The following is a 19,857-nucleotide window of genomic DNA, read 5'->3' as shown; positions in this document are numbered from 1 at the left end:
AGGCAGGAGCTCTGGACTTTGGATCCTCCAGACCTTGTAGTTCCAACACCGCCCCACCTCCCCAGCACCTCCAGGAACAGACCTCCAGGAACACAGTGCTGGGAGTAGCCCCTAACACCCCCCACCCTGGGTGTGGCCTCCAGAGCAAAACCGTGTTTTTAATAATGAAGATGTAATTAAGTTGGGAAAATGAAAAAGTGTCAGCACACATGGATGAGGTATGGGTCTCACGTCTCAGTGGCTGGTGCTCCTGGAACTGGAACTCCATGCAGTGCGGGCCAGGGCCATCATGCTTTGTGATCGCTGCAGGTTGTAGTCTCAGGACTGAGCTTGAAGCCTGGGACTCGTGAGGCAGTTGCTCTGTGCCCCTGAGCACCTCCAGAACCTACAATTTCTTCCCCATTTCACCTCGTAGCATTGAAAGCCACCAAATTGACTCCCTAAGTTTGTTTGCACTCAGACCCCCAAACTCCTTCCGATCGCACTGTTCATATTAGGTAGCGCACAACATATCTCTAGCGCCAACGTACATGCTTTTTATAAAAACGGTCTTCACCGCATAGCTAGGTGAAGTGCCTTGCTGTTTCAGCAGTTGATTGCCTATGCTTTTGTGTTTTTAGGGTCTAAATAACAAAAAGAATTTACCAGCAGGGGGTGCTATGATACGCTGTTTGGAAAACATAGCTACCTTTATGGAGGCCTTGCCCATGGATTCCCCCAGCAGCCTGTGGACCACGATCAGCAACCAGTTTCAGACATTCTTTGCCAAGCTGCCTTGTGTTCTGCCTCTGAAGGTAAGCTGGGACCAGGATTCTCTTTTACAAACACTTGTGTGTTTGCTGTCCATCTGCTCACAGAGAAGCAGGGCCCTGAGTGCCTTTCTGCTTTCTAAAGGGTTATGAGGAATTTGTTGTGGGGTGAACAGAATAGTTTTGGCTATTCTTGTCAAATGTCACAAAATAATAAGAGCAGCCGGCATTTTGCCTTAGTCCTTCCTATTTCAAGTTGACTTTTTTTTTTTAAAAAAGCGAGGAATAATGATCTGTTATAGAGAAGAGTATTTGCAGATAAGCAATATATAGGTTTGAGCATTAGTTTTCAAAAGGGTAAATTTTGTTCTGTATATTTTGTACCTTTGACAGAATATTTAAAAAATTATTAAATCACACTGAGATATAGAAACAAAGTTGTTCATGATTGGGTTTCAGTCGTACAATGTTCCAACAGAGTCATTTTTTGAAAGTGAGGAAAACAGCTGATGTTTAACTAAAAAATTTTCTCAAGTGGATAGTAACTATGGAAGTCAATAGGTGTTCTTGTCTAAAAGAAACCCAACATAAAATGTAATTCCCCAAGAGAACTAGCTACGGAAAGTGGTTGCTTATGTGTTTGTGAATAAAGTATTTGCAGAGCAAGTTTGTTCTCTTTATTTGCTGTACTCTATCTCCATCACCCCATCGCTCTCCCCCTACACACACACACACACACACACACACACACACACACACACACACCATCATCTTTACCCTCTCTGAGAATGTATGTTTACCTACTTGAAAATTTGGCAGCCAAAGAGTATTTTCAACATGAACCTGTTGAAATTCAGTGTCAAGCCAGAATTCTAGACTGTCAAAAGCAAGACACTTAGAAAAGTCTTATCCTGTCTAATATTCCTATTTCCCAGCTTGTGGTGGGAGCTGAAAATTCAGAGAGGTGATTAGAATTCTCTCATGACTCACCCTCCTGTGGTCTTTTGGCCAAGTGACTTCTGAACCCCTTCTAAAGGGGAGCAAGTTAAAGGTACTCATGTCTGGAGAACAGGGAGAAAGGAGTGGCAGGTGACTTCTTTTGAACCACTTTGCTCCATAAGCTTTTCTATGCATTATGCTGAAAACAGAAAAATTTAAGTAGGAACAAAATGAGTCACTTAATAATGTGACAAGAAGTTATAAGTCAAGAGCACCACATCTGAAATGAGTAAAAGATATATGTAAAGTATTTTATTCACTACCAACTGCCTCTGATGATACCTTTTCTCCCTGGCAGATTGGTGTGTGTGTGTGTGTGTGTGTGTGTGTGATGTAGTGTTGCAGTGTGTGTATGGGGGGGGTATTCCTTCATTGTTTACAAGTTCAAATACCTATAGGAAGATGCTGTCCTCAAAGGTTTTTTGTTGTTGTTGTTTTCTTTTGGGGCCACATCCGGTGTTGCTCAGTGCTTTCTCCTGGTTCTGTGCTCAAGGATCACTCCTGGTGGGGCTCCAGGGCTATATGGGGTGCTTGGGATTGAACCCAGGTCAACTGATTGCAAGGCAAATGCCCTGTCATACGCTGTTCTATTGTTCTGGCTCTTGTCTTCAACATTTTTAACCCGAACACTAACCACTAGAAAAGCTAGCATCAAAGAATAGGAAAGCCTGATTTGTGACAGCTCAGCCCAAAGGAACCTGTCGGCAAGGCTAATGAGTGGAACAGCGTGACTAAGATGCCCAGGAAAGGGGAGAACTAGGAAGTACAAGTGCCCGCTGTCGGAGTCGGCTGGAACCCCCAGTCAGACCTGACAGAGGAATTCAGACCTGCACTGTTGAGGCCCCTCTTTTCCAAAAGAATATTCTCTGATTTTAAAACACTCTAAGGACCTATAAATAGCCAGCCGCTGGCTTAAGGTAATGTAAATGTCATGTTGGGCAGATCAAATAGGTCAACGGTTGCCTTAGGAAGCACTTGTGAGATGATTTCAGAATTTCTATAAAAAAAAATTTCCTGTGCTCTGGTCCTGCTGCTGATCACCTCCTGTTTAGTTTTTGCTCTTGGAGGGGAGATATTAGGCCGTTTCGAAGCTGTTTACGGTGTGTTCTTGTCAGTTGTCTTCAATGTTCGCAATGTCCCAAAGCACTTGCTAGCCTCTGGACTTGGTTGGAGCCTTATTCTGAGCATCTGATTCAGGCTTTCCTATTCTTTGATGTTAGCTTTTCCAGTGGTTAGTGTTCAAGTTAAAAATCAGTTGGGTGGGGGCAGGGAGGATGCTGAATAGGTGCTTTCTAACCAGTCCACAAGTGACAGAGGATGCTGGAATAGAGGTTCTACTAGGGGGACCACTGGCTTCTTGCCTACTGTCTTCAAGACACAAAGCTTCAAAGATTTACTTGTGGCTTGATATTGTGATCAATTTACAACATTAAATAATACCATTGCTTATTCTTGCTGTGATGTTTTCCCCAAAATCAATGAACTCAATAAAAAAAAGGTGTACATTTTGTTAAGGATCTTACCAAACAAAAGCTAAACTAGATTTGTGAGGCATGGTTTTTCTTTTATACACATTTTTACTGCCATTTTCATTTTTTTCTATGTATTTATTATAGCACAGTGGTAGGGCGTTTGCCTTGCACGCAGCCAGCCCAGCCAAGCTGGGTTTGATTCCTCCACCCCTCTCGGAGAGTCCGGCAAGTTACAGAGAGTATCTTGCCAGGCAAAGCCTGGCAAGCTACCTGTGACGTTTTCCATATGCCAAACACAGTAACAACAAGTCTCAAAATGGAGATGTTACTGGGCCCGCTCGAGCAATTCGATGAACAACAGGAGGACGGTGTTTGTGTTTGTATTTATTTTAGTAGTAGAGAAAGAGCCAGTTAAATGGATCTATTTGCAATATTAAATCTAAATGGTTTTGAAGCAATCTAAGTAGATATTCCCTGCCCTGCACCCCATGCTAGTATACTCTTCAGGCTGGAACACATTTCTTAAAAATTTTTTAATGAATCGCCGTGAGGTATAGTTACAGATTTACAAACTTTCGTGCTTACATTTCAGTCATACAACGATCGAGTGCCCATGCCTCCACCAGTGCCCGTTCTCCACCACCAATTTGAACACTGGAGCAATAGCACAGCGGTAGGGCGTTCGCCTTACAAGCAGCCAACATGGCTGACCCGAGTTCGATTCCTCCGCCCCTCTCGGAGAGCCCGGCAAGCTACCGAGAGTATCTCGCCCGCACGGCAGAGCCTGGCAAGCTCCCCATGACGTATTCGATATGCCAAACACAGTAACAACAAAGTCTCCAATGGAGACGTTACTGGGCCCGCTCGAGCAAATCGACGATCAACGGGAGGGCCTTTACCTTTACCTTAATGTCCACCCATCCACCTGGCAGTTTGAGTCCGTCCATTTATTCACTCAGTTCTTTATCTAAATCTCTGATTTAATTTTAGGATTGTATTTCTGAGAAATAGTTTGGGAACTGTGTTTAATTATTTTATTTTTATCACTTTTAATTGTATAAACTATTTAATTGAATAAACTTCTGGGACTTGAATGATTTTTTTCAAGACATATAACATTTTCAATAACTCTAAGGCATGCCAATTGTAGTCAGCTGTCTTTCAGATTTTTTTGCAACAGTAAATGCTTATAGAACTGAAGATATATTAATAAGGGGACTAACTTTCATTTTTTCATATTTGTTCGCAGTGTTCTTTAGATTCCAGTTTGAGAATTATGATTTGCCTGTTGAAGATACCATCTACCAATGCCACAAGGGTATGTATGTTTCAGAACACATAACTGACAAGCTCAGGAGTTTAACCAAAACAGACAGACATGTAACCACAGTGGAGAGATGGTTATTGTACACAAATGTCTCATTTTCAGCCATCTTCCTCTCCTCTTGTGTTTCGTACAAAAAGCTGTTGTAATGAAGAACAACAAAAATTCATTTAAAGAAATAGTCCAGGGGTTGGAGCAATAGTATAGTGCTTGCCTCACACGCAGCTGACCGGGGTTCAATCTCCAGCACCCTGTATCGTTCCCCGAGACCGCCAGGAGTGATTCCTGAGAACAGAGCCAGGAGTAAACCCTGGTCACTACTGGGTGTGGCCAGAAACAAACAAAATATTAATCCTCTTAATCCTGGGTTATGTCCATCAGTCCATTTTTCATATGACTAACCAAGTGATCTCTCTAAAAACATCACTGGCCCTTCTACATAAAGCTCATTGCTTTGGTTCCTTGAAAAAGTTCTCATTACTTTCAAGGTGATGTCCAAATTCCATTCTGTGGTATAGGAGAATTCCTAATCATCAGCCTTCCTCTTTACATGACTGCTGGTCCTGACCCCCGCTTGACTCTGCATACTTTCAGAATCATCACCAAGCCAACTAGGCTGTTGGTTGAATACTTACCCTGTGGCATGCATTGTCTAGGTGCTTAACATTTGTAACTTTAATTTCATTTCACCTTGTCTTACTTAAGTTATTTTCTTTGCCCGGCAAGCTTTATACCTATGTCTGAGTAGTGAACTTCTTCTCTTCAATATTCCATTCAAATAAAAGAGTGCTTATATCCTTGGGAGCAACTTCTTCCTGTATCAGATTCCAGGTTACTGGATAGAGTCCTCTGTATTATTTGTCCCCAAGCCTCCCCAGTAAGGCAGAGCTTTACAAAGTCCAGAACTCATGTACTTTTGGATTTTTTTTCCCCTTTTGGGTCATACCCAGAGATACTCAGGGGTTATCCCTGGCTCGGCACTCAGGAATTACTCCTAGCTGTGCTTGGGGGATCAGATGGGATGCCGGGGATTGAACCTGGGTCGTCCACGTGCAAGGCAAACGCCCTACCCTATCACTTCGGCCCCACTTTTGGATTTCTTGCTACATTTCTCGAATGCATCACATGCAACAATACAGTCATCTGATTGTCGTGGCTTGTTAATAGTCCAAGAAGGCACATCTCTTTTACCTTTTAACCTTGGAGGTGCTTTTATACCTTCATGGTTGATGCTGGAAAAGTAGCAAAGAGATCAGTTGATCTCATCAGCTCATTTACAGATAAGGAAACGGGCTCAGAGAGAAGCATCTGAGCCAAGGTGACACAGCTGGTTAGTAGGAGATATGGGACTTGAGCCAAGTCCTTTGATCCAAGTTCCTTTTCCCATTGTACTGGCACCTGATTTTCCCCATTGTCATGCCCCTTAGCTGAACAAAAGGATAAGTTACTATATAGAAAATTCAGGATTCTCTAGTTATCAAATAATCAAAACTTTCTCAAATCTGTGCCCCTTCCTTCCCCAAAGGTAAGACTCTCTGGGGTTAAGAAAGACAAATATATGGGCCTAAGACTTGTAGTTCAGCGGATGGGACAAGGTGTCCTGAGAGTATACACTTTGTTAAATTCTTTTGTTTTAACTGGACTAAGAGAGAGCCTTCCAAGTACCTTTGTTCTATTGAAGACTCGAGAGCGTTGGCCAGGCAGTTCTGGTCAGTGGAGACAATTCAAGAAACCCAGAGATACTGTAGTAAAGACATACCCCCTTGATGTTTCCCACCCTTTCTGCACTCACAGTGTTCGCCCATCACAGTACCTCAACTGTGCATGGCCTTTGTAAATATGCATACATTTTTTTGAAAAAGTTACATATGTAGAGACTGTTATGTTACTCTCGCCCTACCTGGCATAAATCCAGACTCAACTTCTGCTCTTTGACCCTAGCTCTATAACCTATGTTGATGAGACCAGTTTCCCAACTTATGTTGTTTTCTTGCCACTAACGTTGCTCTTTTCTATTTAATTGCTTCGTGACTTTTTGGAAGTCACTCTTTTGGCCAATGTGAATGCATTTTATATCAACTAGAGACATATTCCTGTCCCCATTCACATAGAGTAGAAAACACAGAATCAACCGTGCAAGTTTAAAGGTTTCTTTAAGTTTTAAATTTTTTTTTTGCTTTTTTTTGGAGGGGTCACACCCAGCAATGCACAGGGGTTACTCCTGGCTCTGCACTCAGGAATTACTTCTGACTGTGCTCAGGGGACCATATGGGATGCTGGGAATCGAACCTGGGTTGGCCACGTGCAAGGCAAATGCCCTACCCGCTATGATATCTCTCCAGCTCCCATAAGTTTTTAATTTTTATATGCAGTATACTGAGTTTCTGTGGAGAATATAAACCAAAGACAACATTTCTGTCTTCCTAGTGACTAATGTGTAATAGGTTAATTTTTGTATCAGTAAGGGACAAAGATTTTTAAAATGCTCATATTCTTTAATTTAGTCATTCATTTCTAGGAGTCTATTCTAAGGAAGAAAATTAAAAATGTAACTTTTGTGTAAAATGCATTTATTTGGATGTGTAATAACAAGTGTGATATGTGGCATTACAGTAGATAATGATGAAGAATTAAATGCCCTGAAAATTTATTTCATATATAGTTGATTTGCTCAATAGAAACAAAGCGTAGACTTGTAATTGTGCAAGATTTCAAGTAAGTAAGCTGGTGTGCAATGAAGAAGAGATATAGATTAAAATATTATAATTGGATGGTGGGGTTGTGTGTCACTTTTATTTCCTCATCATCCTTTCCTGCGGAATAATACTCAGGGAGCATTATTAATTTCATAATCCAGAAACTAAGGAACATAGAGGTTGCGAAATATTAGAATAGCATGGTGCGGAAGTCTTTTAATTAATTCTGTCTGATGTACAGAACAGTTTCTCTCTGGAAAGCTGCCCTGGATTGCGGAGTTGAATTCCATTCAATAGCTCTGTGGCCCCGGGCACATTTCTTGCCCACTTAACAGGTTCAGTTGTATCACAGGGAGCTAGTTCTGGAGGCTCTGCTTCAGGTCAGAGCTCTGGTGATGGAGAGTTTCCTGTCAAGTGTTTCACATTTGTTATCTCTTTTACTCCTCAGAAGAACACGAATGAGGTGGCGGCCGTTATTATCCTCATTTTATTGAGGAGAAAACAGTCCAGAGAGGTTAAAGCACTTACTCCAGAACCATGGGAGGTAGAGTTTGAAAACACTTAGGCGAGATTCAAGAGCTTGTATTATTTAGCAACTCTTAGAGTGGTATCTTCCCAGAGGAGAAAAAATTTGAGTGAGCTCTGCAAGAATAAGTCATCTTTTTTTTTTTCATAGGCATTAGCTCTGCTCGACATGAAGTCAATTCTTATTTCTAATTGTGACTTAGATGGACCTAATGTTACTCTTATTTATTTATTTATTTATTTATTTATTTATTTGCTCTTTGGGTCACACCCAGCTATGCTCAGGGATTATTCCTGGCTCTGCACTCAGGAATTACTCCTGGCAGTGCTTGGGGGACCATATGGGATGCCGGGGATCGAACCCAGGTCGGCCACGTGCAAGGCAAACGCCCTACCCGCTGTGCTATCACTCCGGCCCCCCTAATGCTCACTCTTTTTTTTTTCTTTTTTTATTAGTGAAACACCATGAGGTACAGTTATAGACTTACAAATTTTGTGCTTGGGTTTCAGTTATACCATGATCAAGTGCCCATCCCTTCACCAGTGCCCGTCATCCATCACCACGGGTCCCAGCATCCCCCCCCACCCCCCATCCCCCCCGTCCCATCCTGCCTCTGTGGCAGGGTATTACCCCTTGTTCTCTCTCTCTTCTTTTGGGTACTGTGTTTTGCAAGAGAGGCATTGAGTGGCAATCATGTTTGGTCTATAGACTACTTTTAGCATGCTTATCCCACCCTGGGAGGGTCCTCACAACACCCTTTATTTAGTGCTCTCTTCTCTATCTGAGCTTCCTTTTCACCTAGCACGTGTGGCTGGCCTTCCAGTCATGGAGCAAAATTCCTGGTACTAATCTCAGCCATTCCTGGGTGTTAGTCTCCCTTTTTGTTGCTTTATGTTCCCTAGATGAATGCAATCTTTCTGTGTCTATCCCACTCTTTCTGGCTCATTTTGCTTAACATGATACTTTCCATGTAGTACCACTTGTATGTAAATTTCATAACTTCATCTTTTCTAACAGCTACATAGTACTCCATTGTGTAAATGTACCAAAGTTTCTTTAACCAGTCATCTGCTCTTGGGCACTCAGGTTTTTTCCAGATTCTGGCTATTGTAAAGAGTGCTGCAATGAACAAACAATTGCAGATGTCATTTCAACTATACCTTTTTGCCTCTCTGGGATATATTCCCAGGAGTGCTATAGCTGGGTCAAATGGCAGATCAAATTCTAATTTTTTTGAGAATCGTCCATACTGTTTTCCAAAAGGGTTGGACCAGCCGGCATTCCCACCAGCAGTGAAGGAGGGTCCCTTTCTCGCCACATCCGCGCCAGCATTGGTTGCTTTTGTTCTTGTGGATGTGGGCCAGTCTCTGTAGTCTCTGTGGTGTGAAATGATATCTCATTGTAGTTTTGATCTGCATCTCTCTGATGATTAGTGATGTAGAGCATTTTCTCATGTGCCTTTTTGCCATTCGAATTTCTTCTTTGCGAAAGTTTCTGTTCATTTCCTCGCCCCATTTTTTGATGGGGTTGGGTGATTTCTTCTTGTGGAGTTTAACCAGTACCTTGTATATCCTTGATATCAACCCCTTGTCGGATGTGTACTTGGTGAATATCCTTTCCCATTCTGTAGGCTGTCTTTGTATTTTGGTCAATGTTTCTTTTGAGGTGCAGAAGCTTCTTAGTTTAAGATAGTCCCATTTGTCTATCTCTGTTTTCACTTGCTGGGCCAGTGGCGTGACATCTTTGAAGATACCATTAGCTTCAATATCATGGAGAGTTTTGCCGACTTTGTCTTCAATAAACATTATGGATTCTGGTCTGATGTTGAGGTCATAAATCCATTTTGATCTTACTTTTGTGCATGGTGTTAGGCAGAGATCTGAGCCCACTTTTTTGCATGTAGACGTCCAGTTTTGCCAGCACAGTTTATTAAAGAGGCTTTCCCTGCTCCATTTCACTTTTCTTGCCCCCTTATCAAAGATTAGATGATTATATGTTTGGGAGGAAATGTCAGTATATTCAACTCTGTTCCATTGGTCTGCAGCTCTGCTTTTGTTCCAGTACCATGCTGTTTTAATTATTACTGCTTTGTAGTAGAGTTTGAAGTTAGGGAGGTTGATTCCTCCCATTTTCTTTTTCCCAAGAATTGCTTTAGCTATTCGTGGGGGCTTATTGTTCCATATAAATTTCAGGAGTGTTTGCTCCATTTCTTTGAAGAATGTCATGAGTATCCTTATAGGGATTGCTAATGCTCACTCTTGAGAGAGAACATAAACGTGGGGGAAACCAAAGCTTACACCACTTCCCCATAACCACTGGCAGAGAGCTGGCTTATGGTAGATTTTATGAAGCAAACTGAGCTTTGGTTCATATTTGTAAAGTTGGTTTGAGCAGTGTAACTGAGATGGCAGGCTAGAGAGGATGAATCTGAAAAAAGAGATGCAAAGAAATTCTGAGAAATGAATATGAGATCCCGATTGGAACCTCAGAGTCTTGTCATGTGGGATGAACTAATGGATGGGGTTATAGTTAGGTAGGAATATCAGCGATACCACTTAGACAAATGGATGATTTTAAGCAATCAAATGATTGAGTCCTGTTCTTCAGATCATTTGTTGGAGATGCTGTCTTGGCTTGGGGTGACCAGTAGGGTTGCTGCAGTAGCCATCTGGCCACAGGTTATAATGAAATGAGTGATCCTGTTGGTTAAAGTATCACAACACGCTATTTTTTTGGTGAAAGAGTCGGCAGTTGATTTCATGTGACCTCACTATCATTGCAGAGTTTGTTGGAGCCATTTTCAAAACTGCTCAGCTTTGTGATTCAGAATGCCGTCTTCACGCTGGCCTACCTGGTGGAGGTGTGTGGCCTGTGTTACCGAGCCTTCACTAAGGTAAGCTTGCAAGTGTTAATGTAATCGGTGTCATCCTTGTTAGCTTAGTTGCCATGACACAGTTCTAAAAAGATGTTTATATTGAACTGGAGAGAGAGTACAGTGGACAGGACTCTTGCCTACTTATAGCCAACCCAGTTTCAATCTTTGTCACTGCACAGGGCCCCCTGAGCCCTGCCAGGAGTGATCCTTGAGCATAGAACCGGAAGCAAGCCCTGAACAATGCTGGGTGGACCCGAAATCAAAAATAGTAGTAGTTATAATAATAATGAATGAAGAATTCTAGGGCTGGAGTGATAGCACAGTGGGTAGGGCATTAGTCTTGCATGCGGCCAACAAAGCTGACCTGAGTTTGATTCTTCCACCCCTTCGAGAGCCCGACAATCTATTGAGAGTATCTCGCCCGCACAGCAAAGCCTGGCAAGCTACCCATGATGTATTCAATATGCCAAACACAGTAACAACTCTCACAATGTTACTGGGACCACTCAAGCATATCGATGAACAATGGGAAGACAGTGACAGTGACAGTGAATAATTCTAAGGGACCTAAATAGTATAGGGGAAAAGGCACATGTCTTGCAAGCAGTCAACTCGGGTTCAATTCCCAGAACTGGTTCCTGGATCATGGCCTAGGATCATTGCTCAGCTCAGAACCAGGTATAGACTCTGAGTATCATCAGGTGTGATTCAATATCCCCAGCCCTCCTCCCCCCCCCAAAAAAAGAGTAATTCTGCTGGGGTTTAATAAATATTTTTGTTTGGAATGACACCACACACACACACACACATCTAAGATAGTGAAAATGGGAGACATTGAGGGTCATAGGATTTAGTAAAGAAGAGGTGTTTTGAATGAAATGAGATTATGGATGTAAGAACCTTTTAAAATCTTTTTCAAGGTCTCCATCTCCTGATCTGCAGACAAGCTATCACTACATATCATTTTTATGCCCAAAGTAGAAAAACGGCAGCTTGTCATTTGTAAAAACTAGTGAAGCACTCCTTAATTCACATCATTTATCTGTCTCCTCAGTTCTGGGTTCTTGGCCTCTGAGATTGTAATCTTGCCTTTTGTCATCTCGCCCTAATAATGGTTTCTCTATTGCATTATGGCTCATATCCCCTGGCCCACCACCGAGGAAGTGGAAAAGTACTGCCTGCCCACTGCACACTGCAGCCTTGTGGGAGTTGGTGGACATGGTCTACCAGGAGGCAGGGCAAATTGAGGGCATTCTGTCCCCAGGAACAATGTGCAAATTTTGCCCTTCCATCTCCAACTTTTCCAGGTTTATGTTCAATGGGGTCTCTGTGTCTGTAGTTTTCTCTTGAGCATTCAGAATGTTTCTGTGTTCATGTTACCCAGTTCTACAATCCCTGTATTTTTCTCATAAAAAATCTAATTATATATCAAGGCTCTCATTCTATTTTAAACAGCCACCCTTGTCCTCTTCCTAACCTTCTTGTGACCATTCTGCCAAGTGAAGTGTTCCATGACCATCTTCTCTTTAGTTTCTGGTTATGAGTTTCTTATTTTGCTTGGAGCAATGTGCTCTCTAACTTCAGAAATAATCAGTCCTAAAATAAAAATCATTCCTGAAAAATAACATATTTCCTCTTTTCACTTGAAAAAAATAGATCTGTAAGACACAGCACCAAATACAGGGAAAAATTGTTCCATTTTTACAAGGAAAATTTGTTCTAATTATTTCTTAATTAGTGTCTGATTTATTCAAATTAGATTTTATAGGAAGCAGTATAAACTATCACTTTATATGTTGTATATTTGTAGATATTGTTTTTAAAGGGCCCTTTACTAATTTGAATTCAAGATATTCAAGATTTTGAGGGGCCGGAGAGATAGTATAGAGAATAAGAATCTTCTTGCCTTGCGTGTAGAGGACTTTTGAGGGGCTGGAGAGATAGTACAGAGAGTAAGAATCTTCTTGCCTTGCATGTAGCTGACCCAAATTTGATCCCTAGTATCCCATATGGTCCCTGGAGTTTACCAAGAATGATCTGGGTGGAGAGTCAGGAGTAAGCACTGCTGGGCATGGCCCCAAAGCCAGCATATACATGTGGTTTTGAATATTAATCATATGCTATTTCCCTTTATAATACACCATAATTTTAGTGTTCTTTTCTTCACTGTTAATCAGCTGACCTTCCTCATTCAACTTGAAATGCCTTTTACTTGTTGTAAGTTCCAATCCTGGTGTTCCTAGCTTTTTTCGTAGCTAATAAGAAATGGTTAAAGAATGCTCAAGACCTGATTAGCCTTTTTCTGCATGTAATGAAAGAAAAGACATAGGGAGGTTAGGGGTTTTGCAGGCTTTCCTTTCTAGCAGATGCAGAGCTCCTTAAACTTCGGGTCCTGCATAACTAAGTATTGGGGGTGTGGTCATAAAAAAGTTGCTAACACTAAAAGGTTTCTGAATGTGCAATGACCAAAACTGAATTTAAGCTACAGCATAGAGATAGGGCATTTGCCTTGCGTGCAGCCGGCCGGCCGAGCTAGGTTGGATTCCTCTGCCCCTCTCAGAGAGCCCCGGCAAGCTACCGACAATATCTCGCCCACACGGCAAAGCCTGGCGAGCTACCCATGACATATTCAATATGTCGAACACAGTAACAACAAGTCTCACGATGGAGACATTACTGGGCCCACTCAAGCAAATCGATGTTCCAAATCCAAGGTGTATCTGCAACTTGTATTATATATCTCAACTGCAGAGGAGTTAGGAGTGGGAAAAAAATTAGGAAGCCCTGGTCTATATAAACTGGAAAGTCCCTCTTAGAGAGCACTGATTGTTGCAGGATAAAATGTGATCAACACAGTTTAAAATATATGACTAGAGGGCCGGAGCGATAGCACAGCAGGTAGGGCATTTGCCTTGCATGCAGCCGACCTGGTTCAATCCCCGGCATTCCATATGGTCCCCCAAGCACTGCCAGGAGTAATTCCTGAGTGCAAAGCCAGGAGTAACCCCTGAGAATTGCTGGGTGTGACCCAAAAAGCAAAAAAAAATATGACTAGATTGGTCAGAGTGAAAAGGACCCAAATGAAGAGGGACTTGAGGCCAGTTGGTGACTGTGTTCTATGGGTCTTGGGTTGAGTGTTATCTGTCTTAATAATTTAGTAGCTTGAGTTTTAAAGCCCACACAGGACAGGAGATGAGGTCTTGGCATTACTTCAGTCTGGAAGTTGGAAATAAAAGTCAGAACCTTTGAAAGATTGTTAAATAAAAGGGCAGTTTAGGGAAAAATTATTCTTACACGGAGGTGACAATGTTATATGTCTGAGCTCACAAACTGAGAGAATTACAGTCTTCTCAAGGAATTAGCAAATGCAGGCCGATCTTTGCACAGATTTAGAGTTTGAATTTATAACATCCACCTGCTCTGGAAGAACCCACCTAAAAAATTACATAACATTAGCTTGGCAGGCCTGGCAGATGCAAACTTGAAACTCAAGCCTTTCTGCAAGTTTATGTCTTTAACCTAAGTCTAGGCGGATCCCATTAATTAAAATCCTCATGAACATGAACTCACAATCTAAAATTACAGAACACACCAAGAAATAATCCACCATGAGCTAGGTTAGCACAGTTAACAAACAGAAAACTTCTTTCCCTGAGAACTTCAACATTGCAGTCTTGTGTCAGATGGTGAAGTCTACCTTAAGTAATGACACATAAAGGACAACTAAAACATGTGTGTGAGGCGATGTAACTTAAATGTTGGGGGGTTTAAGAGCTTGGGGTCCATCTCCAACACTGCATGGTCCCCTCAAGGCCTGCCAGAGGTATTTCTTAACAACCATTGGAGTATTAACCCCTTAACAACCATTAACAACCATTGGAGTATCATTCCCCCAACTAAATACAATTGGAGTATCATTCCCCCAACTAAATACAAATGCGAAAACGGGAGAAAAGATCTAGTCACTTTCCAAAACAGAGTACCTGACAGATTTGAAGAAAGAAAAGATTCTAAAAATGAAAGAGTCACCAACCTTAAAAAAATACAAAATTCCATCCGAAAAATTAGATGTAGCCACAGAAGGAATTGATAAAATAGAAAACAGTATGAAGGAATTAAATAGTATGTGTGTGAGAGGGGCCGGAGGGATAGTACATTGCGTAGGGCACTGCCTTGCATACAGTCAACCAGGATTCAATCCCTGATTTGCCATATAATCCCCCAATCCCCACCAGGAGTGATTCCCTGAGTACAGAATCAGGAGTTACCCCTTAAGCATTACAGTGTGTGTCCCCCCAAAAAAACAAACCAGCAAAAAAAGACAACCAAAACCCAAAATGTTTGTGAGGGAGATATAATGAGATGAAGAATATAAATAGAAGATCTGACATATCAGGTGTCTCAGGAAGAGAAAAACAGACTCTCAGTTGTGCAGTTGATAAAAATAATGAGGGCCCTGGTTCAGAAAGTTCAGTGAATCCCTACATCTTTATAAATTTCCACTTTCCCAAGTCAGAGTCTGTAAGAATATGTACAATTCCATGTGATTGCCAAGACAAATAAAAAATCTTTAAGGATCACCCAGGAGAAAGGACACTCTCCACATAAAGTGACAATGAGTTTCTCAGTTGTACCAAGAAGGAGGATATAAATACTATGATGCTTATGAAACTGGCACAGTGTGGAACTCTAAGTAGCAAGCTTGACTGGCTGAACAATATCACACCAAATTACAATAATAACCCATAAGATGGGAGAGGCAACTTGGCCTTGGATTACAGAACAGAGACTACCAAGCATGTGGGGGGTGGGGGAGGAAATGAAGGGGAAGGGAGAGGCAGACTAGCGATGACACAGGATAAGTGGGTGGAACTTGGTCACTTTGATGGTGATGAAGTTGCAGTAAGTCTGCAGATCAAAATTATAGACATTAACCCAATTTTTAAAAATACGATCTAAACTATAATAATTAAATTAAAAGGGAAACCATTTGTTTACATTTATGATAATGTCATTATTGTTACATTAATATAATGTAATTAAAATAGTTATGGTGTAAACAATATAATTATAATAGTGTAATGCTTACATTTATAATAATAATAGGTATTATATCTATTATATATACCTACATATCTAAGTATTATCGCTATATTTCATATATTTCATATGTATTTCATATATTATATATAATATATAGGTATCATATAGCATATATAATCTATAATAATAATAATAATATATACCGCTGACATGGGCTGGAGTGATAGCACAGTGGGTAGGGCATTTGCCTTGCACCCAGCCAACATGGCCGACCCAAGTTTGATTCCTCCGCTCCTCTCGGAGAGCCCAGCAAGCTGCCGAGAGGATCTCGCCTGCACGGCGAAGTCTGGCAAGCTACCCGTGATGTGTTTCATATGCCAAACACAATAACAACAAAGTCTCACAACGGAGACATTACTGGACCCGCTTGAGCAAATTGATGAAAAACGGGAGGACCGTGACCATGACCTCTGACATAATAAATGACAAATAATTCTTTAGTTGTCAAGCGTGCCCTCCCACCAAATATGGGAGAAGTGATTGTCCCTAAACCACTGAGTTACCCCCCAAATTCTCTAACTTCAAACTCTTAAGGGACACATGGAAATATTTTAAATGTGACTATCCCATAAGTGAGAAATGGAATGTATAAATTCCATGTAAGTGGAAAGAAAAAAGGAATAAAAAATTAATCACAGAACAAGCTGGAATTGTGATAGGAATAAATTTTATATATCCTAGTCGTTCTTAGTTGCTGTTATTCTGTTTTATAAGACACATCTCAGACCAGAGTTTGAGCCCTGGCACCACACAGCTCCCAATAATCTTCCAGGTATGACCCTGGACACCTTTAAACATTGTTGGGGTGACTCTGATGGTCCCCAGAACTCTAAGCCCTCACTCTCACATTGAACCGCCCAGCCAGTTGGCTGAGTATGGCCAAGAGTATTGGCTGAGTACAACCAGGAGTGTTGGCTGAGTATGGCAAGGAGTACTGGCTGGGTATGGCCCCAGGCACCCGGAACACTACATAGAAAACTCTCCTGCTTCTGCATGAAAAAGAATAAAGGACATCTAAAAACAATAAGAAAGTCAAAAGGAAAAGAGAAAGCATGGGAAAGATATGCCAAGCAAATACTAGTCACAAGAAAGCTGAATTCAGTAAACTTAATTTCAGTTGAAAAGCTTTACTATAAAGGTCATCTATATTGATTAAAGGAATAATGTTCTAGGGGAAATGTGACTAATCTAAAACTCAGTGCAGCAAAACAGGGAAAACCTCAGCTGTCTGAAACAAAAATTGATCAGCATCACCAAAAGAAATTGCCAAATTCACAACCTTCATGGAAGATTTTATCACATCTCTTTCGGGAACTGATCAAGCAGATTAAATAAACGAGGAGCCGGGGAGCTGGCTTAAAGGGTTGGAACATGGTTTGCACGCAGGGACCTCTGGCTCAATCCCTGGCACTGCCTGGTCCCCCAGTGTCACTGGCAGTGACTTTCCATCACCCACCCCCAAACGAATGAGATGACAGAAGACTTGAACGATGTAATGAGCAAATTGAACCCAGGAGACACAGAAAGGTTCTTGAAGCTCCCAATTTGAGACTGTATGGAACATTCATTATTATCTCTCAATTATAAGAGATAATAGGCCATAATTGAAGTCTCCGCATGTACTGGGGAATCGTTTTCCAAGAGACCAAATTCTCCGATCACTATGCAATCAAATTAGAAAGGAATGAATGAAAACCTCTACCTGCATCTAGAAGTTTAAGGGTACCTAACCCAGGACTCTGCCGAAGGGGCCACGATGACCATCTTGGGCATATTAAATTTTATGTGATCTGGGACCTCTTGTTGAAAACTCAGAGGGGCTGGGACCAAGCGCCCTGCTTGTCAGGGTAGAGACTGTGCACTCGTGGTGGTGACTCTCCCCTGACCCCTCTGCCCTGTAGAAATCCTTGAGGGTCTTTTCTTGATTTCTTCTGATTCTCAGATTTCTGCATCATATTCATCTAACAGTCATCGGGCACAGGGCAGGGGTGGGTGGGGGTGTGGCACGGTGCAGTGTCCTCTGTGTGTGTGTGTGTGTGTGTGTGTGTGTGTGTGTGTGTGTGTGTGTTGTCTGTGCACGTACTTCTAATTCATGTAGAGGTGCTATCTGGGTTAATGGTGCCAGAGACTTGCTGTGCCTGGCATTGAAAAATACACTTGAATTATTCATAGATCAAAGGAGATATGACAGAATTTTGAAGCATATTTCGAACTTAACAATGTTGGAAAGACTACATTCCAAATTGAGCTAAATAGCCTGTGTAGAAGAAAGTTTATAGACTTAAGTGCTTGTTTTAGAAAAGAAGAAATATTTTGTGGCTAAGTAAGCTAAATTAAAATAAGTAAGCTGGGACTGGAGCAATAGCACAGCGGGTAGGGCGTCTGCCTTGCATGCGGCCGACCCTGGTTCGATTCCCAGCATTCCATATGGTCCCCTGAGCACCGCCAGGAGTAACTCCTGAGTGCAGAGACAGGAGTAACCCCTGTGCATGGCCAGGTGTGACTCAAAAAGCAAAATAAAATAAAATAAAATAAGCGATGTTAAAATAAGAATAACGGTAATCAGAAGAAGCAGGATAGAAATTAATGAAAAAAAAACAGAACTGCAACATCAAAAAAAAGAGACTGAAAAATAAAATACTTTGAGATGAGTATATACACACACATTACTGTACAGAGTTTGGAAAGACTAATCAAGAAAATCATGAAAAGGGCACAGGAAAAAAATAACAATGAAAAAGGAAACAGCATTTTATTAGAGATTTCAAAATGAGCCACTCTATATCAGTAAATGTGAAGTCTTGAACAAAAGGTACATTTTTTTCCTCAGAAAATGTAACGTATATTGGGCCAGAGAGACAGTACATTGAGTAAGGTATGTGCTTTGCACTCTGCTGACCCGGGTTCAATTTGTGGCATCCCATATGGTCCCTGGAGCACTTCCAGGAGTGATCCTTGAGTACAGAGCCAGAAGTAACCCTTGAGCACTGCTGGGTGTGGCCCCCAAACTAGAAAAGTGCAATGAAACAACAAAAAAAGAAAATGTAATATATAGCAATCAGAAAAACAGATGACTGGACATAGAGGATTGAAAAGCGTATTCAGCAATTTAAAACAGGTCCACCAACATCATTCCAGCTTTATCTCTATTTCTTTATTGTTTTTACGGTTAATTTCCCCTCTCTTTCCCTTCATTGTACTTGTTCCATTGTCCAGAGACTACCCGTATGCCTACCCGGGGTGCCTGCATATTTTAATATTTTGCTTTGTTTGTTTGTTGGCTTGCTTTCTTTGTTTGTGAGCTATACACTGCATTTGCTCAGGGGGCTACACTTGGTTCTGTGCTCTCCCTGGAGATCTGGGGAGACCATGGGGTGCTGGGGATTGAACCTGGGTCTTGCAGCGTGCAAAGCGTGCACTCTAGTGCATGGAGCTATCTCTTGGCTGTGATGCTCCCCATGGTTGGCCCACCAGAGTGTGGTACTTCATTCTCAGCCACAGCGCTCACCCAGGTTAGCACTCCTCTAGTTGCAGGGCTTCCACCTGTGAGCCTGGGCAAGTGCACTTGGTCGACACACACAGCTATGGTTGTGGCACTGGCCAGAGTCAGCTGTAGTGCTCTCATAGTGCTCTGAGTGTGCGTTCTCTGGCCATGGCATTTCAATGCTTTCTGGGACTTACACTCCCTATTGTGGTTCTCACACACGCCCAGCTACAGTGTGCCTGGAAATCGCTGGCAGGGCTGGGGATCACAGAACCTGCTGTCAGGCTGGAAGAACAGAGCTGCCTGGATCATGCTAGGCATGTGGGGACACCAGAGGTTTGAACTCATGACCACATGCTTGCAGATAAGGGTCTCCAGCTGCTGTACTATTTCTCTTGGCCCCTCCCTCCAGCTTTAGAGACAGTTTCTCTTATGTATTGAAGGGTTGGATTGATCTCTGCTTTTATGCAATTTAATGCAGAGGATCAAAAATAGGGAACATGTCCCAAGGTATTTTATGAGACAATAGAATCTTGATACCAGCCAGATAAGGAAGGAAAATTATCAATCGATAATACTTCAAAGATGTGAAAATACTGAAGGAATAAGAGCAAATGAATGCTTGAAAA

The 19,857-nt window shown here is 41.8% G+C and overlaps 1 protein-coding gene across 13 annotated transcripts in view; it reads left to right on the top strand.

The window, feature by feature from the left end:
• UNC79 (unc-79 homolog, NALCN channel complex subunit) overlaps nucleotides 1-19,857 on the top strand; it is a 305,414-nt gene that overhangs the window by 239,383 nt on the left and 46,174 nt on the right. For all 13 annotated transcript variants that reach the window (XM_056133512.1, XM_056133504.1, XM_056133510.1 and 10 more), the window contains 3 exons: nucleotides 621-794; nucleotides 4,470-4,538; nucleotides 10,549-10,659. In XM_056133512.1, coding sequence (XP_055989487.1) covers nucleotides 621-794; nucleotides 4,470-4,538; nucleotides 10,549-10,659 — 354 coding nt within the window. The remainder of the gene's footprint in view (nucleotides 1-620; nucleotides 795-4,469; nucleotides 4,539-10,548; nucleotides 10,660-19,857) is intronic.

The sequence above is a fragment of the Sorex fumeus genome, unplaced genomic scaffold, assembly GCF_029834395.1.
Source record: "Sorex fumeus unplaced genomic scaffold, SorFum_2.1 ptg000098l, whole genome shotgun sequence".
In the NCBI taxonomy this organism is placed as follows: Eukaryota; Metazoa; Chordata; class Mammalia; order Eulipotyphla; family Soricidae; genus Sorex; species Sorex fumeus.
The sequence above is the reverse complement of the archived record's forward strand: the minus strand, read 5'-3'. Positions and strand labels throughout refer to the sequence as shown.